Genomic DNA, 24,391 nt, shown 5'->3' on the forward strand with positions numbered 1-24,391 from the left:
AATTAAATCCTACAAATGTTATGTAATAACGCTATAGCCTATTAAACATTTACTTTGTTGATGTATGTTGAGTTAATAATTGCATTCTAGGTCTAAACAGTTTACGCATTAAGTATAAAACCTGAATTTACCATTCTCTAAGCAAAACCTTTATAAGTATGAAGAACCACATAAACCCGGTTTTGTTCCGACACAAAATAACTGTTATACGTGAAAGTGCAAGTCATAGCTGCAATTAGCTTTGTCGTCAGCAGATGGCAGCATCGTACCATTTATTTTCCAGCTAGGTTGTACTCTATCTTGGTGCCTTTTTCCGCCAGGAATAGGCTCCAGAACCAAGGCAAGTTTTGGTGCAACTATTTAAAAAAATATCCACCCCCTATTATAACAATTACCTTGTTATATCTCCTTAATGACCTTTGCACTGACTGATACTAAATATAACAGTAATTCTACATCTGCATGCCGTTGCACAATAAAATTACAGAAACACAGCAAAGGGCAGTTGCAGCTGAATTTTTATTTTGTGATTTTACATGGGGAAACAATGTCTGTGACGATATAAAAGTCTGTAAACAAACAATCACACAAAATGGCAATGTTTGTCCCCTAGCATCAACTGCCATAGCAACAACCGCCCTGACAACCAGCTGAGTTAAAGGCTGACTGATGATGGGTGCCGTCTCATCAATAAATAGTCTTTCTTACAGATTATTCACTTTTAAATACCAAGGCGCATATTCTACATACTTTTTAGGAGTATTTTTAGGTATCATTAAAGGGCAAATACAGTGGTTTTCTGATAAATAGTAAAATAAAACAATTCAACATGTATGCGTAACTGGTAACTGACATTCTCTTTGATGCCCGAAAACAGTGAACATGCAGCCGTAAACCCAGGGCACATGACTGTTTGGAGAGGCCACTGACAAGCATAGAGTATGTCCAATCCCAGTGTTTATCCAGTAATTGTAGGTGCCCTTTAATGCAATTTTAAAAAGAAACCAGAAAAGACTATTTGCTGAGAAATGTAGAAACTTCAAGCAGTACTGAGGTCAGCAGACCGTACATAAATATATTGGCAAATAAAAGTGGTTGGCACCAACAAAAAGCACATTCAAAAAAGCCTTTGTCATTGGATTAAATCATAGGCACTAATTATTTTATAAATTGCTAAGCCACACCTCCACACTTTACTGGACCCACCTGCTGCACCCACATCAAATCTAAGCCCACTGTCTATGGACCATGATACAGAACTCTTTGTTGGCTTGTGACATGAAATGACATGGAGTTACTCACACTGCAGCCCAAAGCTTCATACTTCATGCAGACATCAGGGGACATACAGGACTAGGGGAGGGGGTGTGTGCTTGTGTGAGAGAGATACGGAGATTCTAGCCAGGAAAAGCTGCATCTACCCATTCAATAGTCTGCAGGATGGACCAACAGCACTGACACCCTGTTCTTTAAGTCTCTGGACTGACCGTCTAATTGTCCAAGGCGAGATCAAGTATGAAAGAGGATGTCCTGATCAGCCTTGACTAATCGGCAGTCGTGGGGGGTGCATGCCCCGTACTGGTGGTTGGACAATCCTGACAACCAATTGCTTTTCAATATGTCAGCTGAACCAATTATGGCTTTACCTCAGTCAAATCAAAAATCTGAGGCGTAGAGCACAGTCTGGTAGCCTGTTATAACTGTGGTCAACGTTTACTTTACATCAAGCAGGAGTCATGGTGGGATTTAGTCCACAGCTGAATTGTTGGATGGGTCACAGCCCAAAAGCCAAGAGGAAATGATGACCTGAGAGCAATCCTGTTAGCTAGTGCTGATATGGACTATGACACCAGGGTGACCATTCAATTTAACTACAGTGTCAAATTATTTCACTGAAATTCCCTACCTGAAAACACAACCACAGCAACACACTTTAAGGGAGCATCTTTGCTTTCAATGTTTAAAAGTAATTTTTTAAAGTTTCTAAATAAAAAAAAATGAGCATGTATGTATATATTCAAATCAAAATCTGTTAAATAAATTCAAATAAATAAATTACAAAAATCAAACATGAAAATTAGTCCTGGATGGCAATTTCTCATTATTCAGGAGTCATGCAGAGGTAAGTTCAGATGCCAAAGCAACATCAGACAAACTGCTAGTTAAGACTGGAGCCTCCATCTGCCAGCTCAGTGAAGCGGGGAGTCAGGCAAAGCAGAGGCAGGGAGAAAGGAGAGGACTGTGCAGAAGAGGAGTAAGGCATGGAGAGAGGAACAGATAGATGGAGAGATGAAAGGAGAGTGAAAAATGAAGGGGATCAGAGAGAAATTAGTAATGGACAGAAGCAGGAAGTAATGCTTCGTAAAAATACGACATGAAACAGGAAAGACAACAAAAACATGAGATGGGTGATATAATCAATGGTTAAAGTAAACGGGAACCATTTCCTGGCTGATGCTCTGAAGTGGATGAAGAAGCTTCCTATTTAATGGAGCAGAGGGGCAAGCTAGACTATGGCCACTGGGGGGGGCACTACGCTACCTTCCTCTAACTGGCAGACGATCGTTAATGGGGGGTTGAGGGGGTGCAAGCCATAAAAATGATTCGGAGAAACTTAGGCACTTCGTAGGCATGACATGGGTTCAGGGGGCATTCCTGGGCCAGAGGTAATCAGCTTGCCCCTCAGTGGCCCTTTAGGCAGGCCACCTGTACAGGCTCCAGTGTAGGAGGGCCCCTGCATAGTTACAGAACAGAGCCTCAGCACAGTAAATTGCAGCACAGAAGCCAGAAGCAGGCTGTCCAGCAGACTCCCAGGCTGGACATTCCTCCCTCAGACAGCAGTGTGTCAGTGAACAGCCCAATGGTTCCTTTGTCATCACCTTCACCCCACCACACACATCACACATGCCATAACTTGGCTGAGATGGGCACGTCACATGATTTGAGTTGTGGGTTCTTTGGCTTTCTGTGGGACCAAGGGTAAGGGGGGTGGGGGGGTTCTGATTGCGCAGTGTCCGTGTGAGTTTCGATGCTTCCGTTTACTGCTCTTCCACCAATAAAGTGCCACACTGTGACTTTTGACCAGTAGACCAAATCGGCTCCATAGCAGCTAGTAGCAGCCCTCCTTCCAGCTGTCATCCTTCATTCCGCCGAAGGTCCGGGGAGCAGGTAGTGACCTGGGGGCAGGAGAATGCTGGGTGGGTGCACGTGCATATCAAAAAGTAAATATAGTCGTGGCCAAAAGTTTTGAGAATGACACAAATATTAAAAGTCTGTGGCTTCAGTTTTTATGATGGCAATTTGCTTATACTCCAGAATGTTATGAAGAGTGGTCAGATGAATTGCAATTAATTGCAAAGTCCCTCTTTGCCATGAATATGAACCTAATCCCAAAAATCCCATTTCCATTGTATTTCAGCCCTGCAACAAAAGGTCCTGCTGACATCATTGCAGTGATTCTCTCGTTAACACAGGTGAGACTGTTGATGAAGACAAGGCTGGAGATCAGTCTGTCATGCTGACTGAGTTAGAATAGCAGACCGGAAGCTTTAAAGGGAGGGTGGAGCTTGAAATCATTGTTCTTCCTCTGATAACCACGGTTACCTGCAAGGAAACATGTGCAGTCGTCATTGCTTTGCACAAAAAGGGCTTCTCAGGCAAGGGTATTGCTGCTAGTAAGATTGCACCTAAATCAACCATTTATTGTATCAAGAACCTCAAGGAGAGGGATTCACTTGTTGTGAAGAAGGCTTCAGGGCCTAAGAAAGTCCAGTGAGCACCAGGACTGTCTCCTAAAGTTAATTTAGCTGGGGGATTGGGGCACCACCAGTGCAGAGCTTGCTTAGGAATGCTAGCAGGCAGGTGCGAGTGTATCTGCACACACAGTGAGGCGAAGGCTTTTGGAGGATGGTCTGGTGTCAAAAATGGCAGCAAAGCAGCCACTTCTCTCCAAGAAAAACATTAGGGACAGACTGACAGACTGGGATTGGACTGCTGAAGACTGGGATAAAGTCATTTTCTCTGATGAATCCCCTGTCCGACTGTTTGGGGCATCAGGAAAAAAAGATTGTCAGAAGAAAAGGTGAGCACTACTATCAGTCCTGTGTCATGCTAACAGTAAAGCATCCTGAGACCATTCGTGTGTGTGGGGTTGCTTGTCAGCCAAGGCTGTGGACAATTTTGCCTATGAACACAGCCATGAATGGTACCAAAACATCCTCCGAGAGCAACTTCTCCCAGCCATCCAAGAACAGTTTGGTGGCAAACAATGCCTTTTCCAGCATGATGGCCATAAGGCAAAAGTGATGACTACGTGGCTCGGAAACCCCCCAGACCATAATCCCATGGAGAAGTTGTGGTCAATCGTCAAGAGGTAGGACGACAAAGAAAAACCCACAAATTCTGACAAACTCCAAGCATTGATTATGCAAGAATGGGCTGCTATCATTCAGGATTTGGCCCAGAAGTTCATTGACAGCATGCCAGGGCGAATTGCAGAGGACAACACAGCAAATATTGATTTTTTTTTTGCATAAACAATGTAACTGTCAATAAAAGCCTTTGACACTTATAAAATGCTTGTAATTATACTTCAGTATGCCACAGAAACATCTGACAAAATCTACAAACACTGAAGCAGCAATCTTTGTGAAAACCAATACTTGTGTCATTCTCAAAACTTTTGGCCATGGCTGTACTGTTTGTTTCTCTGTGTCTTTATGGCTGAGTGTAAACTCCTTGGGATATGTTTACACACACATACATACACATATAGTGTGTCAGCGCACATGTAGGAGAACGTACCTGCGCACAGGCTGTGCCAGTCGGCTGCGAGGCATCGGGATGCCCCCCCCAGCAGAGGCACTGGGCCGTGGCAGAGCGCTGCGGGCGGGGCCCAGGGAGCGGGTAGGTGTGGTGCTGCCGCTGGCAGATGCAGGCAGGCCAGACGGAATGTGACCTGGAGCGGGTGTAGCCTTGACAGGTTGCCGCAGAGCCAATGGGGAGGGCGTGGACGGGGTGCGGAGCTTGCTGGGTGAGGGAACTTGGTAGGGGTGGAGGGGTGGTAATAGAAAATCAGTACAGTGGGTAGAGGTGCAAAGAGGTGTAACTGAAACATATCTAAGTATAGATGGGTAAAACAAGACAACAATAAACATTCGAACAGCCCCCCTTACGATACTGAAGACCAGATCTGTCCCATAGAATTACATTAAAGACCAGATCCGTCCACTGCTCTGTCCCATAGAATTACATAAAAGACCAGATCCGTCCACTGCCCTGTCCCTTAGAATTACATTAAAGACAAGATCCGTCCAGTGCTTTGACTCATAAAATTACGCTAAAGACCAGGGGTGCGTTTCCCAAAGTTTTAATCACGCTGGGTTTTTTGTAAGTTATAGGGGTGGAAGATATTGGCAAAAATTGTTATATGAATTTAAGGCAGGATCATGATCCATTATCTTATCATGATTCTTAGCTTTTAATACTGTTTTGCAAATTACGGTGTGGTTGTAGCAGCTGATACACTCACATGGGTTCCCCTCACTGTCTGACTATCAGCATACTATTCTGGGCGTTTTCTTTTGAGGTGATGAAAAAGTTTTGTCATGCTGCCATTTGATGTGCAAACCTTTGCAGTCTTTGCAAATTTTGAGCTGTGTTGGATTTGAAAAATCCAAACAAGTTCCACAGTACCAATGTCGGGACCACCTCCTCCATGACATACATGCCGCCAAGTTGCCGAAAAATAAATGTGTTACATGTTGCGCATTCCATGGTGCATCTCCATAAAAGCAATCCATCAAATTGCACATCCTTTACTAAATATACCTTCTGTAAGAGACTCTTTCGCAAAGTTGGTCTGAATTACTCTCAGCTATCACTTATCAAGGAGACTGGTTCCAGAGCCCAAGCCGTGCGTCGAGGTGAGTCCGACTATATCTAGCCGGAACTTCACAACCTCGCGCACCAGCTCGGGCTCTTTCCCCATCAGAGAGGTGACATTCCATGTCCCTAGAGCTAGCTTCTGCAGCCGAGGATCGGACCGCCAAGGTCCCCGCCTTTGGCCGCCGCCCAGATCACTTCGCACCCGACCCCTATGGCCCCTCCCATGGGTGGTGAGCCCATTGGAGGGGGGACCCACGTGCCTTGTTCGGGCTGCGCCCGACCAGGCCCCATGGGTGTAGGCCTGGCCGCCAGGCGCTCGCCATCGAGCCCCACCCCCAGGCCTGGCTCCAGGGGGGGGCCCCGGTGACCCGCGTCCGGGCAAGGGAAACCGTGAATCCAGGATTTTTCTCATCATAAGGGGTTTTTGAGCCGTGCTTCGTCTGGTTCCTCACCCAGGACCTGTTTGCCTTGGGTGACCCTACCAGGGGCATAAAGCCCCAGACAACATAGCTCCTGGGATCATTGTAACACGCAAACCCCTCCACCACGATAAGGTGTCGGCTCCAGGAGGGTGTGCTCCAACTACAGGGGGGTCACACTCCTCAGCCTCCCTGGTAAGGTCTATTCGGGGGTCCTGGAAAGGAGGGTCCGCCGGATTGTCGAACCTCGGATTCAGGAGGAGCAGTGTGGTTTTCGCCCTGGCCGTGGAACAGTGGACCAGCTCTATACTCTCAGCAGGGTTCTGGAGGGTTCATGGGAGTTTGCCCGACCAGTCTACATGTGTTTTGTGGACTTGGAAAAGGCATTCAACCGTGTCCCTCGTGGGGTCCTGTGGGGAGTGCTCCGGGAGTATGGGGTACCGGGCTCCCTTTTAAGGGCGGTTCGGTCCCTGTATGACCGGTGCCAGAGTTTGGTCCGCATGGGCGGCAATAAGTCGGACTCGTTTCCGGTGAGGGTTGGACTCCGTCAGGGCTGCCCTTTGTCACCGATTCTGTTCATAGTTTTTATGGACAGAATTTCTAGGCGCAGCCAGGGCGTTGAGGGCGTCCGGTTCGGTGACCTCAGGATTAGGTCTCTGCTTTTTGCAGATGATGTGGTTCTGTTGGCCTCATCGAGCCGTGACCTTCAGCTCTCGCTGGAGCAGTTCGCAGCCGAGTGCGAAGCGGCTGGGATGAGAATCAGCACCTCCAAATCCGAGACCATGGTTCTCAGCCGGAAAAGGGTAGAGTGCTCTCTCCGGGTTGGGGATGGGGTCCTCCCCCAAGTGGAGGAGTTTAAGTATCTCGGGATCTTGTTCACGAGTGGGGGAACGATGGAGCGGGAGATCGACAGGCGGATCGGTGCGGCGTCGGCAGTCATGCGGGCGCTGCATCGGTCTGTCATGGTGAAGAGAGAGCTGAGCCAAAAGGCGAAGCTCTCGATTTACCAGTCGATCTACGTTCCTACCCTCACCTATGGTCATGAGCTTTGGGTAGTGACCGAAAGAACGAGATCGCGGGTACAAGCGGCCGAAATGAGTTTCCTCCGCAGGGTGGCTGGGCTCTCCCTTAGAGATAGGGTGAGGAGCTCAGTCATTCGGGAGGGACTCAGAGTAGAGCCGCTGCTCCTCCGCATCGAGAGGAGCCAGATGAGGTGGCTCGGGCATCTGATCAGGATGCCTCCGGGACGCCTCCCTGGGGAGGTATTCCGGGCATGTCCCACTGGGAGGAGGCCCCGGGGAAGACCCAGGACACGCTGGAGAGACTATGTCTCTCGGCTGGCCTGGGAACGCCTCGGGGTCCCCCCATAGGAGCTAGACGAAGTGGCCGGGGAGAGGGAAGTTTGGGTCTCCCTGCTGAGGCTGCTGCCCCCGCGACCCGACCCCGGATTAAGCGGGAGATGATGGATGGATGGATGGATATCACTTATCAATGTTGTCAGCTCACACCACCAGAGTGCTCAGCTGTCAAACTGCGCGCCTCTGAAATCAGCAGCTGCACTGAGGCACATCTAGCTGCTAGGGAATATGTACTCAAATAATTAAGCAGTTGTAGTTGGCTAATAATGTTAATAACAATACAACATTAATGGGAATGTTTTCATGCAAAGAATGAAATAGTACATTATGTTGGACGCATGTTGCACTGTACTGAGCATTTAATTGCCTTTTAAATAACATTTCCCAAAATTATATCAGCCGTCAAACAATTAGGAGCTACATAGGTAGGAGTCTATATAAAAGGGAAAGACTATGCTGAGTAAGCCCAAACTATGGCAGCGACAACAAGGAGTTTTGCTAAGGGCCAGCGTTGGACACAGCTAACCGCAGAGCTCTTTATTTATCTATAGATCTGTAGAACTCTATAGAACACAGAAAATACAACTGGGTCCCGGTATCATGTGTTCTCTCTTAGCCAGATAACTAGTTGGATTTAAGGTAGTTTTGGCTAAATGCAAGTGAACAAACAAAATCCCTTTAAACTAGGGCACCTTAAATCCAGCAAGTTATTAGGCTAAGCAAGAAATCTAGCTTCATGATACAGGCCCCTGTTCTCTGCTTAATTCAGAGTAACCCAGTTTAAATGAGCTGATAATATATTTCTGATATTGGATCGGTGCACCTATACTTACAGGCTGTCATGCTTACGCTGTGTTTTAAGCAGTTAGATAATCAAGCATAATATGATAGTTGGAAAGTTTTTTATGTTTATTGAGCAGATGAACAGAAGAAAGCAGGAGACACTGCTGTAAACACTATCTGTTCGCTATTTTTTTTTTTCTTTTTACAGTGGAGAGTAATGCTGATGAATTCACAGAAGAAATTTGTTTTCCAGTTCTGCGTGCTTGCATTTTTTTAAATTATTCACCAGTGCAGAGCCCTCTCAAAATTTATACAAGGAATCACTTCCATACTGACCGCCCCCAATAACAACAAGGCGGAAATTGCACAGCAATGGGGGAGGCATATACCCATTATAAATTTCATAGAATATATTATTTATTTATTAAAATTAAAAGAGCAACAATTAAAATGCATTTGAGATAAAAATCAGTGACATAAGTGCATAAATGTACCATGAACAAAACATTTTTCCTGCATTGCTATCCTTGCAGTACCGGTACCATGAAACTTGAAGTGGTATCGGTACGGACCTCATCATTTTGGTATCATAAAATCACCACCGCAGACCAAAGCGATCTGTCACCGCCATGTTTAGGTAATCTTTGTTACTACCTGATTTGTGTGCATCTTTTTTTTTTTCGCAACACAGTTTCGCAAAAACAAAAAAAGGATGCAATCTGTGCAACCTGTCCAATCTGTTCCTTCCAGGTTCAGTTCATGTGTAGTTCCCAGTCATTTGGAAGCTTACATTCCACACAGTCATGAACTGGGATGTTCTTATTTTCCGATTAATGCATTATTCTAAAGCATTCCCACAGCGTTTCATTTATTAAAAAAAAAACACCACTTTCTGTCGTATCACATCGAGCAGTTGCCGCATGGAGGGAATAATAGATTCTTGAGCTGCCAACATCGACCAATTGAGCTCACTAGGCATGGACAGTTCCCAGTAATGTCACACGCAAGAAGCTATCCCTTAAGCAACCTTTTAAGGGACAGTTAGGGAAACACTTTTAGATAAATAAACTTCAGTAAGGTATACCTTTCAAGTCTTTGTAAAAAGCTAAGAGACACCATTATCGGGAAATGCACCCCACATCCGTTAAATGTTTAGAATTACGTTTAAAAACCAGATTTGTCCAATTTTGTCCCATAGAATTACGTTAAAAACTAGATTCGTCCAATGCTCTGTCCCATAGAATTACGTTAAAAACCAGAGCTTTCTAAAGCTCTGTCCCACAGAATCATATTAAAGACCAGATCCATCCAATGCTTTATACCATTGGATCACTTAATGGCACATGACAACTGGGCCTTAACGACCTGGCAAATGCTTTGGAAGCAGCTGGACACCAAGGAAGCATATGAAAGAGGAGGGTAGCGAGACCTTATTTTGGAGTTTTAATAGGTTCCTATGTTCCCTGCCGATGGGCTGCAGTGGACTATTAAACATGAAAGACAGTATAAAGTGGAGGGGCTGAAAGACTTCACTGCCTACTGGTATCTAGCCAGTTCAACCAGTATCTGCCCGGGGGTGGGGAGCACAAAGACAATGGTGGTTGTGAATGAGTAACAAAACAAAAAAATAAACCAATACACAGGAACCAAAACCAGCAATGTCCTGAGTTGACTGACAAAGGTAAATACTCAGCAAATACTCACTGAAATCTCTGTCTTCACCAAAACAACAGGACACTTTTACTACACCGGGGGGGATAGAAAGAGGAAGGATTCACTACATAATGTCAATCTGGCAGGTATTAATCCCCTTGTATCTGCTGCAATACTTACACAATGTCAAACGGTCAGGTATTAATCTCCTTGTAATTACTGCAGTACATATATAACGTCACTTGGCAGGTATTAATCCACAGTTAACAACTGCAGTACCTGCACAACGTCACACTGACAGGCATAAATCCCCATGTAACCATTGCAGTACCTCCATAAGGTCTTGGTGATGGGTACTAATCCCCAAGTAATTACTGCAGAGCTTGCATGATGTCACATTTGCAGGTGTGTGTGTATTCGGATATACCCATGTAACTACTGCAATACCTGTATAATGTGACAGGTATTAATCTCCAAGTCAGGCTGTAAAATTGCTAAAGCTGTAACCCTTAATTTTCTTTGGCTACTGAAATGTGTCTCTTTCACAGTGTGATGCTGCACCACAGGACAACGGTGTTGCAATGCAGACATGGTATGAAACATGAGTGCAGACGAGGCATGACGGCCTGTATGGGGGAACCACTCTGACAAAACCTCCTCTCTTTCCTCACCCCTCAGGAAATCAGCCATTGTAGTAAATGCTGCTATTATACAGCAGCTATATAACTTTCTTTGTACAGCTTCATTAATATAGCTAAGGGCAGGATGGGTCGAAGGACAAGTGGGCGTGAAGGTCAGGGGGTCACCGTACACATCGCTTAAGGGAGGCATGGTCCGCTTCCCCCTAATCTACAGCTGGCTGGTCAGGCCGATACCTCTTAATGACGTTGGGCTCTGTAGGAGCTGTTTGGCTTTCGGGGAGGTACGGCTCGCGTTTGAGTACCTTTGGTGCGGCGCTGCAGGGAAACAAGGAGACGTTACGGGTTTAGAACTGGGGAGGCAGAGCGCCCCCGGGCCTGTCAGACGCATTCAACCCACTGCCCAGAAACGCAGCCGCAGAAACCCAGCAGGTTGGTGGGGGGTTTTAAAAGAGGCGGAGTCAGGGACGCAAGGGAAGGCCACCCCAGGTGGCTACCATAGAAGCGATACAGAAGGAAAGCACATGCTCCATCGCAGGAGAGTGGGAGGGGCAAAAGCTTACTGCAGAAGCATACGGAGAACTACAGAAGCCCTGCAGCTACGGATTAAGGATCTGGAACCTGCTGCCAGTTCAGACCAGTGGATGGGCCATCATCATCGTATCTGCATAAAACTTTAACGCACTGATGTACTTATTACAATAAAATACAGTGAAATATAGTTATAAATGAATGTCAATTATTTATTTCTTACCCTTAGCTCACACATTTACTGCCATTATTAAATATTTATTGTGGAGTTAAGAATTACAAGTCAGGAATTCAATAATTGGATTTCAGCAGGAATCTGGGGAAGCAGGAGTCCATAGGAATGAATGAAACTAGCCGGGGTTTGATAAGGATCAGAAGGGAGTCAGCAGGAATCAGTGGATGCAAACAGGAGTCAAAGGGGATCAGCAGGTGTGAAAATGAATCAAAGGAATATTCTGAATTCAAAAGAGGAGAGGTAAAGAGAGGGACCCCTGCCGTGCAGAGCATCACGACCTCATGCAAGAGCAGGCCTTCAGCCACCCAGACACCACAGCAACTACTGTGCACATCTAACAGTCGGACGTTGGATGTCATTACAGTTTCTCAATGCGAGTGACAGACAGTACATATGTGTGCATGACATGGCGCTGATTTAAATGACCTTGATGTGGTGAAATGGATGACCTTGAGATGACCTGGATATTCATAAACACTATGATTACTATAATCAATGCAGTGCAGCAGTCATGGATGATAGTCTTCCTGAGTGTGACACTGTGGCTCCTGGCTGATTCTGTGTGGCTCAGTGACTCACGCTTTGAGATCGATATTCGTGGTACTCACTGGAGGGCTGCGACTGGTGCCTTGGGGATCCTCCGTTTGGCACTTGTAGGTTGGACTCGCAGCTCCGGCTGTTCTTAACCGGCTCGGCCACCGGCACCACTGGTGGCCGGGAGAGGTTTGGAAGACTGCGCCGGAGTTTCTCTAGAGAGTCGGAGGGACGAGGAGCAGGTCAAAGTTCTACTAGCTTATACTTTTATATCTTGTTGCCTTTTTATTTCATTTTATTTTGTGCGATATATTCCTACTTGTTTACATTACTTTATTTTGCTTATTTATTGACATTGCTGAATTTTATTTCAATCCCGTATGAAAAGCATCTGAGCTGCATTTCATGTATGAGAAGTGGTATATAAATAAAGATTACTATAATAAAGATTACTATAATAAAGATTAGTATTAACAGTTCACACTTCTAATATTGGACAGGTCTCCAGCACAACCCTGTTTTTAGTAAGCTCTAAATGAAGCATGGGGGTGTTTAACTCGAGGGCAGGGTGCTTATATATTATACAGAGCACAGAAGGCACCACTTTGTAAATTTAAGCTTCTTTAAAATTTGAAAACTGAAGTTCTGAAAAATGCATGAGGCAAACATAGGACAAACAACAGCTAAGTAATTTCCTAGCCATAAGTAAAACCCTGACCTTTAGCCTTTGTGGACCCACTAATAGCTTTTAAAAATGGATGTAGTGAGTTTCACAGGATGCTAGCACAAGACTGGGTTAGCCAATTAGCTTGCCTTCATTCTTTATCACATTGGTTTGCAGGTCAGGGGCGTGGCCTTGCAGGGAAAGGCGGGGCTGCTGCAGCCGGCTGATGATTGGCTGCGGGGAGCCACGGCTGTACTCCAGGGAGCGTGCAGGCGAGCGGGATCGGGGTGAGTTCCTTGGGGAGGGGCGGGGCGAGGGTCGGGGTGAGTGCCGAGGGGAGGGGCTAAAGCGGTTGATTGGCGGGTGGAAGGCAGGGTGCATGGCCTCTTCCTCGTCCTCCAGGCTGTGGGCATCCAGCTCTTGGTCGCTGAAAGTGCCTCGTCGCAGGGAATGGCAGGAGGAGCCGGAACTGCGCCGGGATGCTGTGGCTGCGTACTCCTGCCTCAGACCTGTAGACACGGCCACACGTACACTCTCATACTGACTGCATGCAGTGTATGAACATGCAAGCCAGCAGGGGGCACACTAGCCCCCACCCAATCTAAAACTATTTCCATATTGTACCCTGCACTACATACAGTGCTATAAAGCAGTTCAGCATTTTCATTAATAACCGCATCGCTCTCTTCCCTTCATATTTATACTGTTTTTTGTTGGGCATCTAAGTGGTTCTATATCAGTTAACAGCACCGAGAGAATATGACACACTGGTTGATTTATACCTGGGAAGAATCTGCTTTTTGGGGGCATAGTCAGTTGAATGTGAAAGTCAAGTAAATGAATCTTTCATCAGCTACAGAAGAGGGTACAGGGTACAGCCCATACCTGTACCTCCTATATGGATTAGTATTGGCAGGTATGTATCACCACCTCCTGTGGTGACATTTGATCTAGAAAATGCCACCACTTCCTGTAGGAATATATTGTGAATGCTGTATCACACCATTCAGTACTGAGGGTGAATGTGTGTGCGATAATTGGTCATGTCACCATCTGCTATGGTGAGATATAGTCACATGATTCCCGGGGCTGTACCACCATCTCGCGTGGGAGAGAACCTCCATGGTTTCACTCACTCTCCTCCTGCATACGGGCCAAGATCTGCACATCAGTGACATCATTGAGCTTGTATGTGGTAGAAGAGCCCACGGAGTCCTCGTCCATCTCGGAGGTGCTGAGCTCGCTGTCCACCGAGGACTGGGGGCTCACGAGTGTGGGATTCCTATCGGCACTACCGCCACGCTGGTGTCCTGCAGACCAAGAATACCTCCATTCAATCTGAACACTTACAGCAACATACATAACATCTTGTATATTGCCTTCCTTTCCTTACACTCCAGTGTGATTATCCCTACAGTCAGACAGTGCCGTCCCCTCTTTATACTCCAGTGTGATTATCCCTGCGGACAGATACTGCTGTCCCCTCTTTATAATCGAGTGTGATTATCCCTGCAGACAGATACTGCTGTCCCCTCTTTATACTCCAGTGTGATTATCCCTGCGGTCAGATACTGCTGTCCCCTCTTTATAATCGAGTGTGATTATCCCTGCAGTCAGATACTGCTGTCCCCTCTTTATAATCCTGTGTGATTATCCCTATAGTCAGACATTGTTGTCCCTTCTTTATGCTGTAATGCTGGGTATAAGTGCAATCAGATTTTAAAGTCTCTTTTGACCAGAAGCTGCACTCGGCAGCACAGGTACAACTTACCTGCACTGCCTGGGAGCACCAGCTGCTTGACAATGGGCACCCTGGCAGGCGTAGATGATGGGGAGTTGAAGCCGCTGCTGTAGGGACTGTTGCCAGCATTGGGGCTGTAGGGGCTACTGTAGCTGACTGCTGAGTGGTAAGGGCTTCCATACAAGCTCCTCCGCTTGTTGGCTGTGGAGGAGAGACAATCACATGATTGTCACTGGGTACAGTGAAGACAGTCATAGTATTATTGTGGGCCACAGATGGGACAATCACAGCATTGCAGTGTGTAGAGAGTGGATAATCACATCAGACCCTCTGTAAATGCACTAATTAAATCAGTGATAAAATAACGACGATGGAGAACACAGCGCAAGTGTGCAGAGATGTAGCTGGCAGCCCCACAGATGCCGGAAAGACGGGTGGGGGCTGAAGAATGCCCAGCTGCTGCCAGCTGACTACGGGGAAGCGGTGGGAGTCCTGCCAGCAGGGGGTGCGTGTGTGTGTGTGAGCGCACACAGAGAACCATACGGTCAGCAGCATAAGCTCCTTGTGGTAGCGACAGTAAGAACATTCACCAGGGCACTTCCTAAGGAGAGGCGGAGAGGGAGGGAGGGAGGAGAGAGAGAGAGAGAGAGAGAGAGAGAGAGAGAGAGAGAGAGAGAGAGAGAGAGAGAGAGATCACTGCTACCGAGGGGGGTGAACAGTCGCGATGGAGTGAATGTCTCAATTGGTTAGAACAAATGTCAGCAGCTTGTCAGAACCAACACTAAGCCTTGACAGCACCTCTGATGGAGTTAGTATATCTGATCAGCAGACATGACCTCTCATGTCCAAAGGGATATGACTGCAGAACAAGCCTTCGGAACAGAGACTGTCCCTTTGTTTTGGTTACTAGGAAACGTTTCTGTTCGTATGTTTGTATTGGAAATCTGTGCAGGGTAACAGCTATGCGTTCCCCAGACAGCATTCTTCTGATGCTAGTCATTACACCCACCCCTTACAACCCTTTTGCTAACTCATGAACATAATTATTTGAAACCATATATTTAAATGATTACCTTATGGTAAATGGATCTGTCCCAGTGTGTGTCATGTGTGATAATTGAGTGTGGATTCTCAAAACTTTGTTATAACAACAACAAAGTCAAATATTTAGTAACAGTTGTTTTATGCACTTGCTACAGAATTCTAAATAGTTACGGCCATGTATACATTGCAAAAGGCCACAATTAGAGATGCATTGATAGCATTGGCCAACTATTGGTATCAGCTGACACAGCAACAATTGGCTATATATAAAATGGGGACCCATATTGCTTTGCACACCCGCATACTAAAAAGTGTTAGAAAAATGTCTGCTGTGTGGAATTATTTTAACATTAGAAATGGTTTCTACAAACATTACTCTGCTAAAATGTCACGAGGAGGATCTACTGATAACCATTTCAGCAGAACAAATTTGACTGGTCACCTTAAAGCGAGACAGTGAAGAGTATGAAGCGTTTCTGAAAAACAAAACCGTTCCAGTAAAGAAGGCTGCAGTACTGCCGAATAATGCTAGTCTGTCAGTAACAGTCTGTAAATGTTTGATAGCAAAAGAAAATTCAGTGCAGAGAGCACAAAATTAAAAGATATTACTTTAGAAAATTACGGATTTTGTCAAACTTGATGATCAGCCCTTGTCGGTGAAAAATGCTATAAATATACAAGATGCGTACAGTTATAAAATTAAGTGCTCTGGGACTGTTGTATGCCAAAGTTAGTGTTTTCTTACAAAAAATACAAATAATATTTGGCTGACGTGTCCCTTCAATCTTATTTAAGTAGAACCTCGAAAACAATTGGTATCTGTGCCGGTCTTCAAAATAATCGTCTATCGGTACCAGCTAGAAATTTCCTAATCAGTGCATCACTAGTTGAAATTCTTATAATGGAATAAGTGTCATTTAAAAGCCTATGCTCTTAACTGGTTTTTTGGGTATTTCACCAAGGTAGAGAAGTGCCTATATTCTGGTGATGAAGTGTGTGTTTTGAAACAGTTAACAGCAGAGGGAGCAGCATGGCGTAGGAAGTCAGCACAAGTGCCAGCTCTGAGACAGCACGCTTTCAGCCGGCCATTCGGTGCCTGTATGAAGCTTTCAACTGATCCCTGCCTGATAGAGCATCAGTGTGGAAATGTCACCTTTAGTTATGTTTATTTATTCAGCAGCCACTTTTAGAAAGAGTGCCGCACAGGCCAGAGCATACAAATAGTTTGTACATGCGACCAGACTGTGACCAGCTAACAGAATCTGGAGAGAATTTACAGCAGTGGCCTCCATCTTACCCACACAATAGTGTCAAATGGTGAAATGTTTAACTGTGTATGTAGGGTGTATGGCTCAGTGGGTTGGAATTATGCTCTTGATCAGAAGGCTGGCAGCTCAAATCCTGGAACCAGTAGACTGATGCTGCCATTGGGCCCCTGAGCAAGGCCCTTAACCCCCAGCTCCAGAGGCACCGCAGGCTGGCTGACCCTGCACTGTGACCCCCCAAGCTTGCTCTCTCACCACTGTGTGTGTCTGGGTTTCTCATGGAGAGCAAGATGTGGTGTGAGAAAAAGGGAATTTCCCCACAGGGATGAATAAACTATCACTATTCAATACCTGTCAAAAGTATATGCGGAGTACTGATATGAAATGATAAATAAGCTGGACACTTTGATTCTAGGGCCAAGATGTGGCTTTCTGAGGTGGGATTCCAGAAGAGAGCAGGCAGGGCGCTCAGATGGTTTGGGGAGGTAAAAGCCTCAGTGGGGTGTGGGGTCAACCGGAACTGGCAGCCAGTCTGTACCCACAAAGAAAGTCTGAATTACTGTTTGTGTGGGAATACTGTATTTATAACATAGCAAAGTAGAGGAAACTGCCTGAATCCATACAATTCACTGCTGACCTGCCACAGTCCATTTACTGGGTTCATAAATAAAACATTTATGAATATGGTGAAGTACCCTTTACGCACAGCTAAAAGAGAAGGCTGTTACTAAGATGGAACTCTGACAGAGATGGGAGTAGGTTGGACTGTGGCCCAGCGGTGCCAAATATGCCTGTCCTATTACAGGAGAAGTCAGCTGACCCCATAATGACCCCTAAGTTTAGCGTTGCATTGGGTTGAAGGCCCACAGGTTTTGTCAAGATTTCAGCTGTAGGAGATTAGCTGATGCCTAAAGCATGGGTGCCTCGGCTGCCATCACATTAAATGTTCAGGTCAGGCTCCTGGGGAACTCAAGCATACCATGCCTATGAAGACAGTTGTAGGCGTCACAGTGGCGAAAACCCTAAAATTGTAACCAAAGCAGCAATACATGTAGCATCAATGATGCATCTGGCTGCATGAATTAGGAGGCGCCGAGAGTGGCAGCTTCTCAGATCACCAAAGTGGGTCCACTGGGACAGAGAAGGTGAAGCTGGGCTCACAGGCAGACAGAGCTGTTAAGCTAGAAGTGTTACACTCTGCACTCCCCTCCAACCCAAGCAAAAGCAAAATCAGGAGAAACATTCTAAATTTCAGATCGACAGCAGAAATAAAGACATTCACTTTCTTTTGCACAGATCTTTGCAGAAAGAGCAGCTAGCAGGCACAGTTAAAACTCTCCAGCACTTAGCAGTCTGAATGTGTCAGTCGAGTGACTCAGCAACGAAACCCATGGTTCAATGCATACCCAGGCTAGCAATGGGCATTTATGAATACAATTAAGTGTGTGTGTGTGTGTGGCCGTGTATACATGTATACGTGCTTACATACTTGTTGGCTTGTGTGTTTATATGTCAATGTGTGGGCTCATGTGGGGCTTATTTACAAACATACTGAAAGGCTTTTGCATATCAACACACACACACACACACACACACACACACACACACACACACACACACAATTTGGTCTTCCTATCTAAATGGGGACTGTCCATTCATTTCTATGAGAAAAACCCTAATCCCAGTCACGACACCCTTAACCTCTACCCAGCCCTAACCTTAACCATAAGTAACCAACCAAAATACAAGAGTTTTGGCACTTTTACTTTTTTAATTGCATTCACAGATTTTTATAAAATTGAAGTTATCCAAATGGGGACCTGAAGAAGTGTCCCCAAAAGTAAGAATGTTTCAGGTTTTACCACACTTTGGAGAAATTTTGGTCCTCACATACACACACACACACACACACACACACACACACACACACACACACACACACACACACACACACACACACACACACACACACACACACACACACACACACACACACACACACACACACACATTGACATGTTGAACAGCTGCAGCACCAGCTGCAGTCACAGGAAGTTCCCTAATTCCAGAGAAGATGCAATGGGGGAAGAATGAAAGACTCAGACCCTAAGAGACACACACAGACGACCATGGAACCAGGTGACAGTAGGATCACACCTTGCTCCTGTTCCACAGATATAAAAAAACAAACTGACAGCAGCAACTGGGCTCAGCTGATGGACTATCACATTGTGTCATCGTAACCAAGCACTGATCCATACTGACCACAATGATCACAGTCCACTGTTCCACACTGGTCACCGACTGCCGATCCATAGTGACCACAAAGACCGCAGTTCCACACCCCATTGACCACAATAACTACTAAACTCCACTATTTTAAACTGATCAACACTAATTAGTGTAATTCTAACTCCTGATGACTAGTTTCCCTGAAACCAGACTGATCAAACACCTATGAAGTGTGGAGGCTGGCGTTTATACAATAAGACCTGCGAATAAAGCAACGATAGCAGATGTCATGGGTCAGCTGATTAATAAACGGAGCAAGCCTTCACACCTTTTTGCCAGCACTAATTTAGCAGTGCACTTCCTTTCTGAGCGGGATGCCACACTATCCTCAGGGTTTCACACAGAACAAACATCTAATGTATCCCATGAATAACTTTGCTTTGTAACTGGACAAAAACATCCTTCACGGCAATTATAACAATCAAGGGACCAACTGAACCAACACACCTCTGTGTTAAAAGTCACCGGCCAGAATTACACATACCCACAAGGTAAGTGACGGCGTGTGCATACACATATGTCTGTGTGTATACAGTGAGCAGAGTAATTGCTCTGCCCAGCTTTGCTCCCTGAAGGGGTAAGACACACTATGTCTTCTCAGGCTGAGTAGGGTCAATTGCTACATTATTCAAATGTGTGCAGACCGTACAGACTAGGGAGGGCTACTCATTCAGCAGTCATCTGGGATGAGACCGTGTGAGACCAATGACCATGACAGCCCCACCCACATGCCAATCTGATGACACAAATGAATGCTCATCTTTCTCGTTTATTAAGAAGTTAAATATAGCACTGTGTTGGATCATGGCTTTGGACCTAGGGCGTAATGATAAGCAAGGCCTACCTGACATGGTGAGATCCAGCCGGTGGATCAGAGACCGCTTTGCAGACTCCATCTCAGGGCTTGGGTTGTCCAGAGCCTGGCGGCACCAGACTACAGGGCTAACGGCTTTCTGTAGGGGACTGTTCAGCTTGGCCTCATAGAGCCTAGGAGGCATACAGACACGCACACAGTCAGCATATTAGGAGAACATCCCACATTCAAGGCCTTTAACACAACCCCTGAGATACTTTAGTGGTACCAAATAGATGGCTGACCCTGCGCTCAGACCCCAAGTTTCGCTTGCATATGCATGTGTAGGTCTCAAAAGACAGCAAAGAATAATTCCAAAATACCTGTATTAATACTTGAGTAAAGGGTGAACTAAGTATCATTTTCACAAACAGACAGAACAATTCTAACAGAAACTCCTCTGAAATAGGCTTTTTAATAGGAAGACCCAGCATGAAGTAGTGGGTAAAACTAAAGTCTCCAAAAGGGACTTCTGCTGCACCCATGAAGGAGGTGATGTGAATGTCTGATTTTGGTAGAATCGCTCTCTTTTGGTGAAAAACCATTTGTAATGCAAGTACTGCAGTGCATTGGGTGTGTGACGGGACTACATTCATAGATGAGGTAGAACACACAGACACCTAACCGGGCTGTATCAGAGAATCACACAGACATCACAGGCCCCTACACGATACAAGGTAAGGGGCTTCAGTAAGACATAGCAGCATATGGCGAGAGTTTCGGACGTCTGTCTGCGGGACCGGACAGGTACCACTCTACAGAGAAGACGGCAACATGCTGAGGGACTTGTGGGACTAGCAGGGCAGCTCTGACTCAGCAGCCGTTGGCTCTCAGGAGACCGCAGCACGGAGATGTTCATTAACGCCAGGCATCAGCCACATGGCACATGGGACACGGAGAGACGCTTCGGTACCTCATGGCTGCAGCTTCGTGGCACGGGGGGGCATGGCGGTGGCTTTCATAAAGTCACGGCACCGCGGCAGGCAGAGTAACAGCTCTGCAGTGTGGGCCAGAGTTCAAGATCTGTGCGCGTCTGTGTTAGAGGACTGCATGTGTGGGAGAAGACCATGGCACATACACTCCGTGAGGAAGAGCAAGTTGCTATTTAGTCATGCATCATGTAGCAACAAGCAGTTATTTCTTGTTTTAGAGGACATTTTTAACCCATTTGCAAAAATGGAAAATTGTCATTTCAAGATCTAGTACCCTGCTTAAGCATGCCTGAGCATGTTGTGTTCCACAGGACTTCTGGTTACACCATTTTTGTCCTTGCTTATTCTCAGCCAGTGGCATAATGGTTTAAACACACCACAGGATTATACATTTGCAGTGTCACATGCTAGCTGGTTCTACAAGCAGTAGCGGAACATGGTTATGATTTGCATACTTATCAGAAAGTGGGTGTTGATTTACAGAGATTCATCTAAAGAGTTGTTTAAATTTAAAGTTTAAATAAGATTTTCTGCTTTTGGGCATTATGTGGCTCCCAGGGAGAAGACAGGAGGGAATAAGGGAAAAAAAGACCCTGGATGGTGTATAACCATGAGTTAAAAGTAGTGTAATTAAGAAGTGTGTTATAAAAATGCCACAGCTAATTATATGCAGCAAAAGTTTTTATACGCATGCATCATTTATGTGTAGTGGACTAATCTGGATGCTGCATTATTTCTGTAAATACACTGTTGACTGTACACCTCCGGCCTGCGTAGTTAACTTGTAAAATATAAATGTTCATCCATCCACCCATCTGCTATACCTGCTTTTCCTATGTAGGGTTGTGGGGGTCCAGAGAGAAATGGTAGAGAATGACCCATGATGAGGCGCCAACTCATCACAGACAAAAAAAAAAATGTAAATGTAAATTTGTACAATAATATTGCTAGTTTGGGATACACATTCCCGTTCTTGAGAGCTTTGTCATCTAAATCGTCAACTGGTTTGATGTCCCTACTGAACTTTTCCGTTTCTGTCAGTTGTGCAAAATTCATTTCTAATCACTCCTCTATCTCCGTTTGCAGAGGTCCACTAAACCCTTGGTCTGATTTTGTGTTCCTGTTCATCCAGAAAGTGAAAATTTCAGTTCACACAAACTTTGCAACACAACTCCAGACTGACTTTCTCGTTTCGCATTCGTAGGATTAATCAAAGCACAAAAGGCCAGTATGCCTTCCATGCCCATTTCCTGCTCTATCAGGTTACTCCTCAGAGATCTCTGGGTATCTCACAATAAGCTCAGACCTGTCTCCTGGGATGGTGCCCTGTCCTCCAAACGATCCATGGCCATTCCCAACTTCTAGATATGATTGTCACGCTCCTCTGTGCTCACAATACTTTACATTTTTCTCATGGGGAAGATAAAGGTCTCACATTCACACATTTTCAACCATCCACGGTGATTCTCGCTCATCCTAAATAAACCGGGTAAAGGACCCTGGGTAAACTGGAGAACTAACCAGTAGTTAACGAACTCCTTAGTTTAAACAGCCTTAACAAAGTCTCGCCGGCATATTTCATCATAAAATTATAGGCGCACTTATGAGCCCAGAGCGGGGGTGGTCATGAGATCATCCCTCCGGAATAAACGGGACATTCCGCCCATATTAGAGACGGGTCCCAGTAGACTTGGTGAAGCAGAATCGGCCGCGCTGTGCGGCGTCCCTGCGGCAACGCACCGACTCACAGGCATAAACACTGCCCGGCAAAGCCGACCAACACCCCGCCGGGGAACAAAGGCCACGGCCAAAGGCACTCGGGACCGACCCCAGGAGGCTCAGCGGGAAGCTGCCAAGCTCCACACGGACCGCACTGGGGCGTGTGACCACGACCATGAACAACGAAGCACCTCACTGGGGGGGGCACCGGTTGGGGTGACACATTCATACTTCAGCCCCCGAGTTTGTCCACTCACCAGCTGTCCTCGTCCTCGTTTAGACAGTCCATGTCCTCCAGGTCTAGGATCTCCACCTCGTCCAAAACACTGCTTCTGCTGTCCTCCAGATAATCCGCAGCGTCCGAGAAATACGCCGGCAGGGAGGTGGCTGAGCTGGAAGCGGAAGGTCCCTCGCCCTCGTAAGTCCTCCCGTATCCCGAGCCGTCGTACGACAGCCGGGAGCTCAGGCACCGTGAGTTCTCCAAAACCCCGCCGTAGCCCCTCGTACCCCCGAACCCCACCCCGGGGAAGCCGGCCAAACCCGCAGCCGCTCCGGCCGACAAGGGCGACTCGTATCCGGCGCTCACGGGTCTGGCATTACTAGATATCCCCCCAGAGCCCAGTAAGGAGGAGCGGCTCCGCAGCTGCTCATTTTGCTGTTCGAGCTTCTTCACCAGGTCCTGTAGCTTCCGCACCTCCAGGTCCGCGTTTATGTTGGAATTGATGTCCTCCATGGGTCGCCGAATAAACCCAGTGACTACCCGGGTGCCTGTCGTCTCCACACGCGGTAGCGGAACACGGTCTCCCGGGGGTGATAGTTTTAAGCGAACACAGAACAGAAGTTGGCGTTATACAGAGTTAAGAAGACCTCCGTCGTCATCTTCTCCGGGCAGACGTACGCCCGGAACCTGCCGACGCCATCTTCCCTGCTGTCCGTCTCCGCCTCTGAGCGCAGACAGCGGAAAGCAAACGTCAGCGCACGCGAGTACGCGCGCACCCGTTAGGGCTCGCGTTGAACCACTAACTAGTGGTGAGTTGAAAGTCCGCTACACTACAAACATGTTAACTGGTAATTCCAATAAACGACAAAGCAATATTATTCAGTAACGCAAGTAAGCTGTGAGTACCCCTGAACATCGAACTGAACCCGAATTGCAGCAGTAGACGTTCAGTGGTATAAACTGGTAACATTTCGCTGCTGATGAACAACAAAATGTATGTTTAAATGAACAGCATTTTAAGAAGAGTGTTAGGATAATCAGCTCCTCATTCGCCGCAATGGAAACAAATACTATTTTAGGGGTCGTTAGTGAAAGGGAATTTTGGCACTTTTCAGTGTTTTTCATTTAATCTATTATGAGATTAAAATACTGGACTTCATTCAAGGCCTTAGAAAAAAAGATTATCGGGTCTAATTAGTAGACATTTGGTATAAACAAAACCATTTGTCTGGATACAGATCTATAATAATATATGGATAGCTAATAATTAATTAGAAATCGAAGCGTCTAACGTCAGACATAAGTAGCCATCGGAAAGCCATGGTTTCTGATCCGTCCATCCATGATACAAATAAACTCCAGATGAACAACGGCTAAGGCGCACGCTGACACGATTGTCTTTGTTTGTTATAGTTCAATAATACATAATTAGGGATTCACAAAGCAACTTTACGGCAAAATACACCGATATGGACATCCCAAAAACGCTATATATGTGAAGAATTTATATAGGTCTATTTTACAGGTTTGTGCAGGTGTGGCTAAACTCCGTCCTGACACGTATCCACTTTCCGTGTGGACCGTTTTACCTCACTCGGATGATATAGTCATCCATTTCCCTGAG

General features: G+C 46.1%; 1 protein-coding gene across 5 annotated transcripts; it reads right to left on the reverse strand.

Annotated features, from left to right (window-relative positions):
• Window positions 1–500: 500 nt before the first annotated feature.
• On the reverse strand, window positions 501–23,791 carry slain2 (SLAIN motif family, member 2). 5 transcript variants are annotated; one of them, XM_049006081.1, is made up of 10 exons: window positions 22,805–23,791; window positions 19,888–20,030; window positions 14,473–14,643; window positions 13,838–14,011; window positions 12,851–13,210; window positions 12,112–12,252; window positions 10,975–11,055; window positions 10,151–10,189; window positions 4,804–5,041; window positions 501–3,603 (listed from the first exon to the last, which is right to left on the reverse strand). In XM_049006081.1, the coding sequence occupies exons 1-10, from the start codon at window positions 23,278–23,280 to the stop codon at window positions 3,600–3,602; spliced, it is 1,827 nt and encodes a 608-aa protein (XP_048862038.1). In that variant the 5' UTR covers window positions 23,281–23,791; the 3' UTR covers window positions 501–3,599. The 5 variants fall into 5 exon arrangements, with proteins under 5 accessions (XP_048862038.1, XP_048862036.1, XP_048862039.1 ...); XM_049006079.1 differs by having other exon boundaries at window positions 501–3,176; window positions 22,805–23,790; XM_049006082.1 differs by lacking the exon at window positions 10,975–11,055 and having other exon boundaries at window positions 501–3,176; window positions 22,805–23,788.
• Between the last annotated feature and the right edge of the window lie 600 nt (window positions 23,792–24,391).

This window comes from Brienomyrus brachyistius, chromosome 1 (assembly GCF_023856365.1).
Source record: "Brienomyrus brachyistius isolate T26 chromosome 1, BBRACH_0.4, whole genome shotgun sequence".
Lineage (NCBI taxonomy): Eukaryota > Metazoa > Chordata > Actinopteri > Osteoglossiformes > Mormyridae > Brienomyrus > Brienomyrus brachyistius.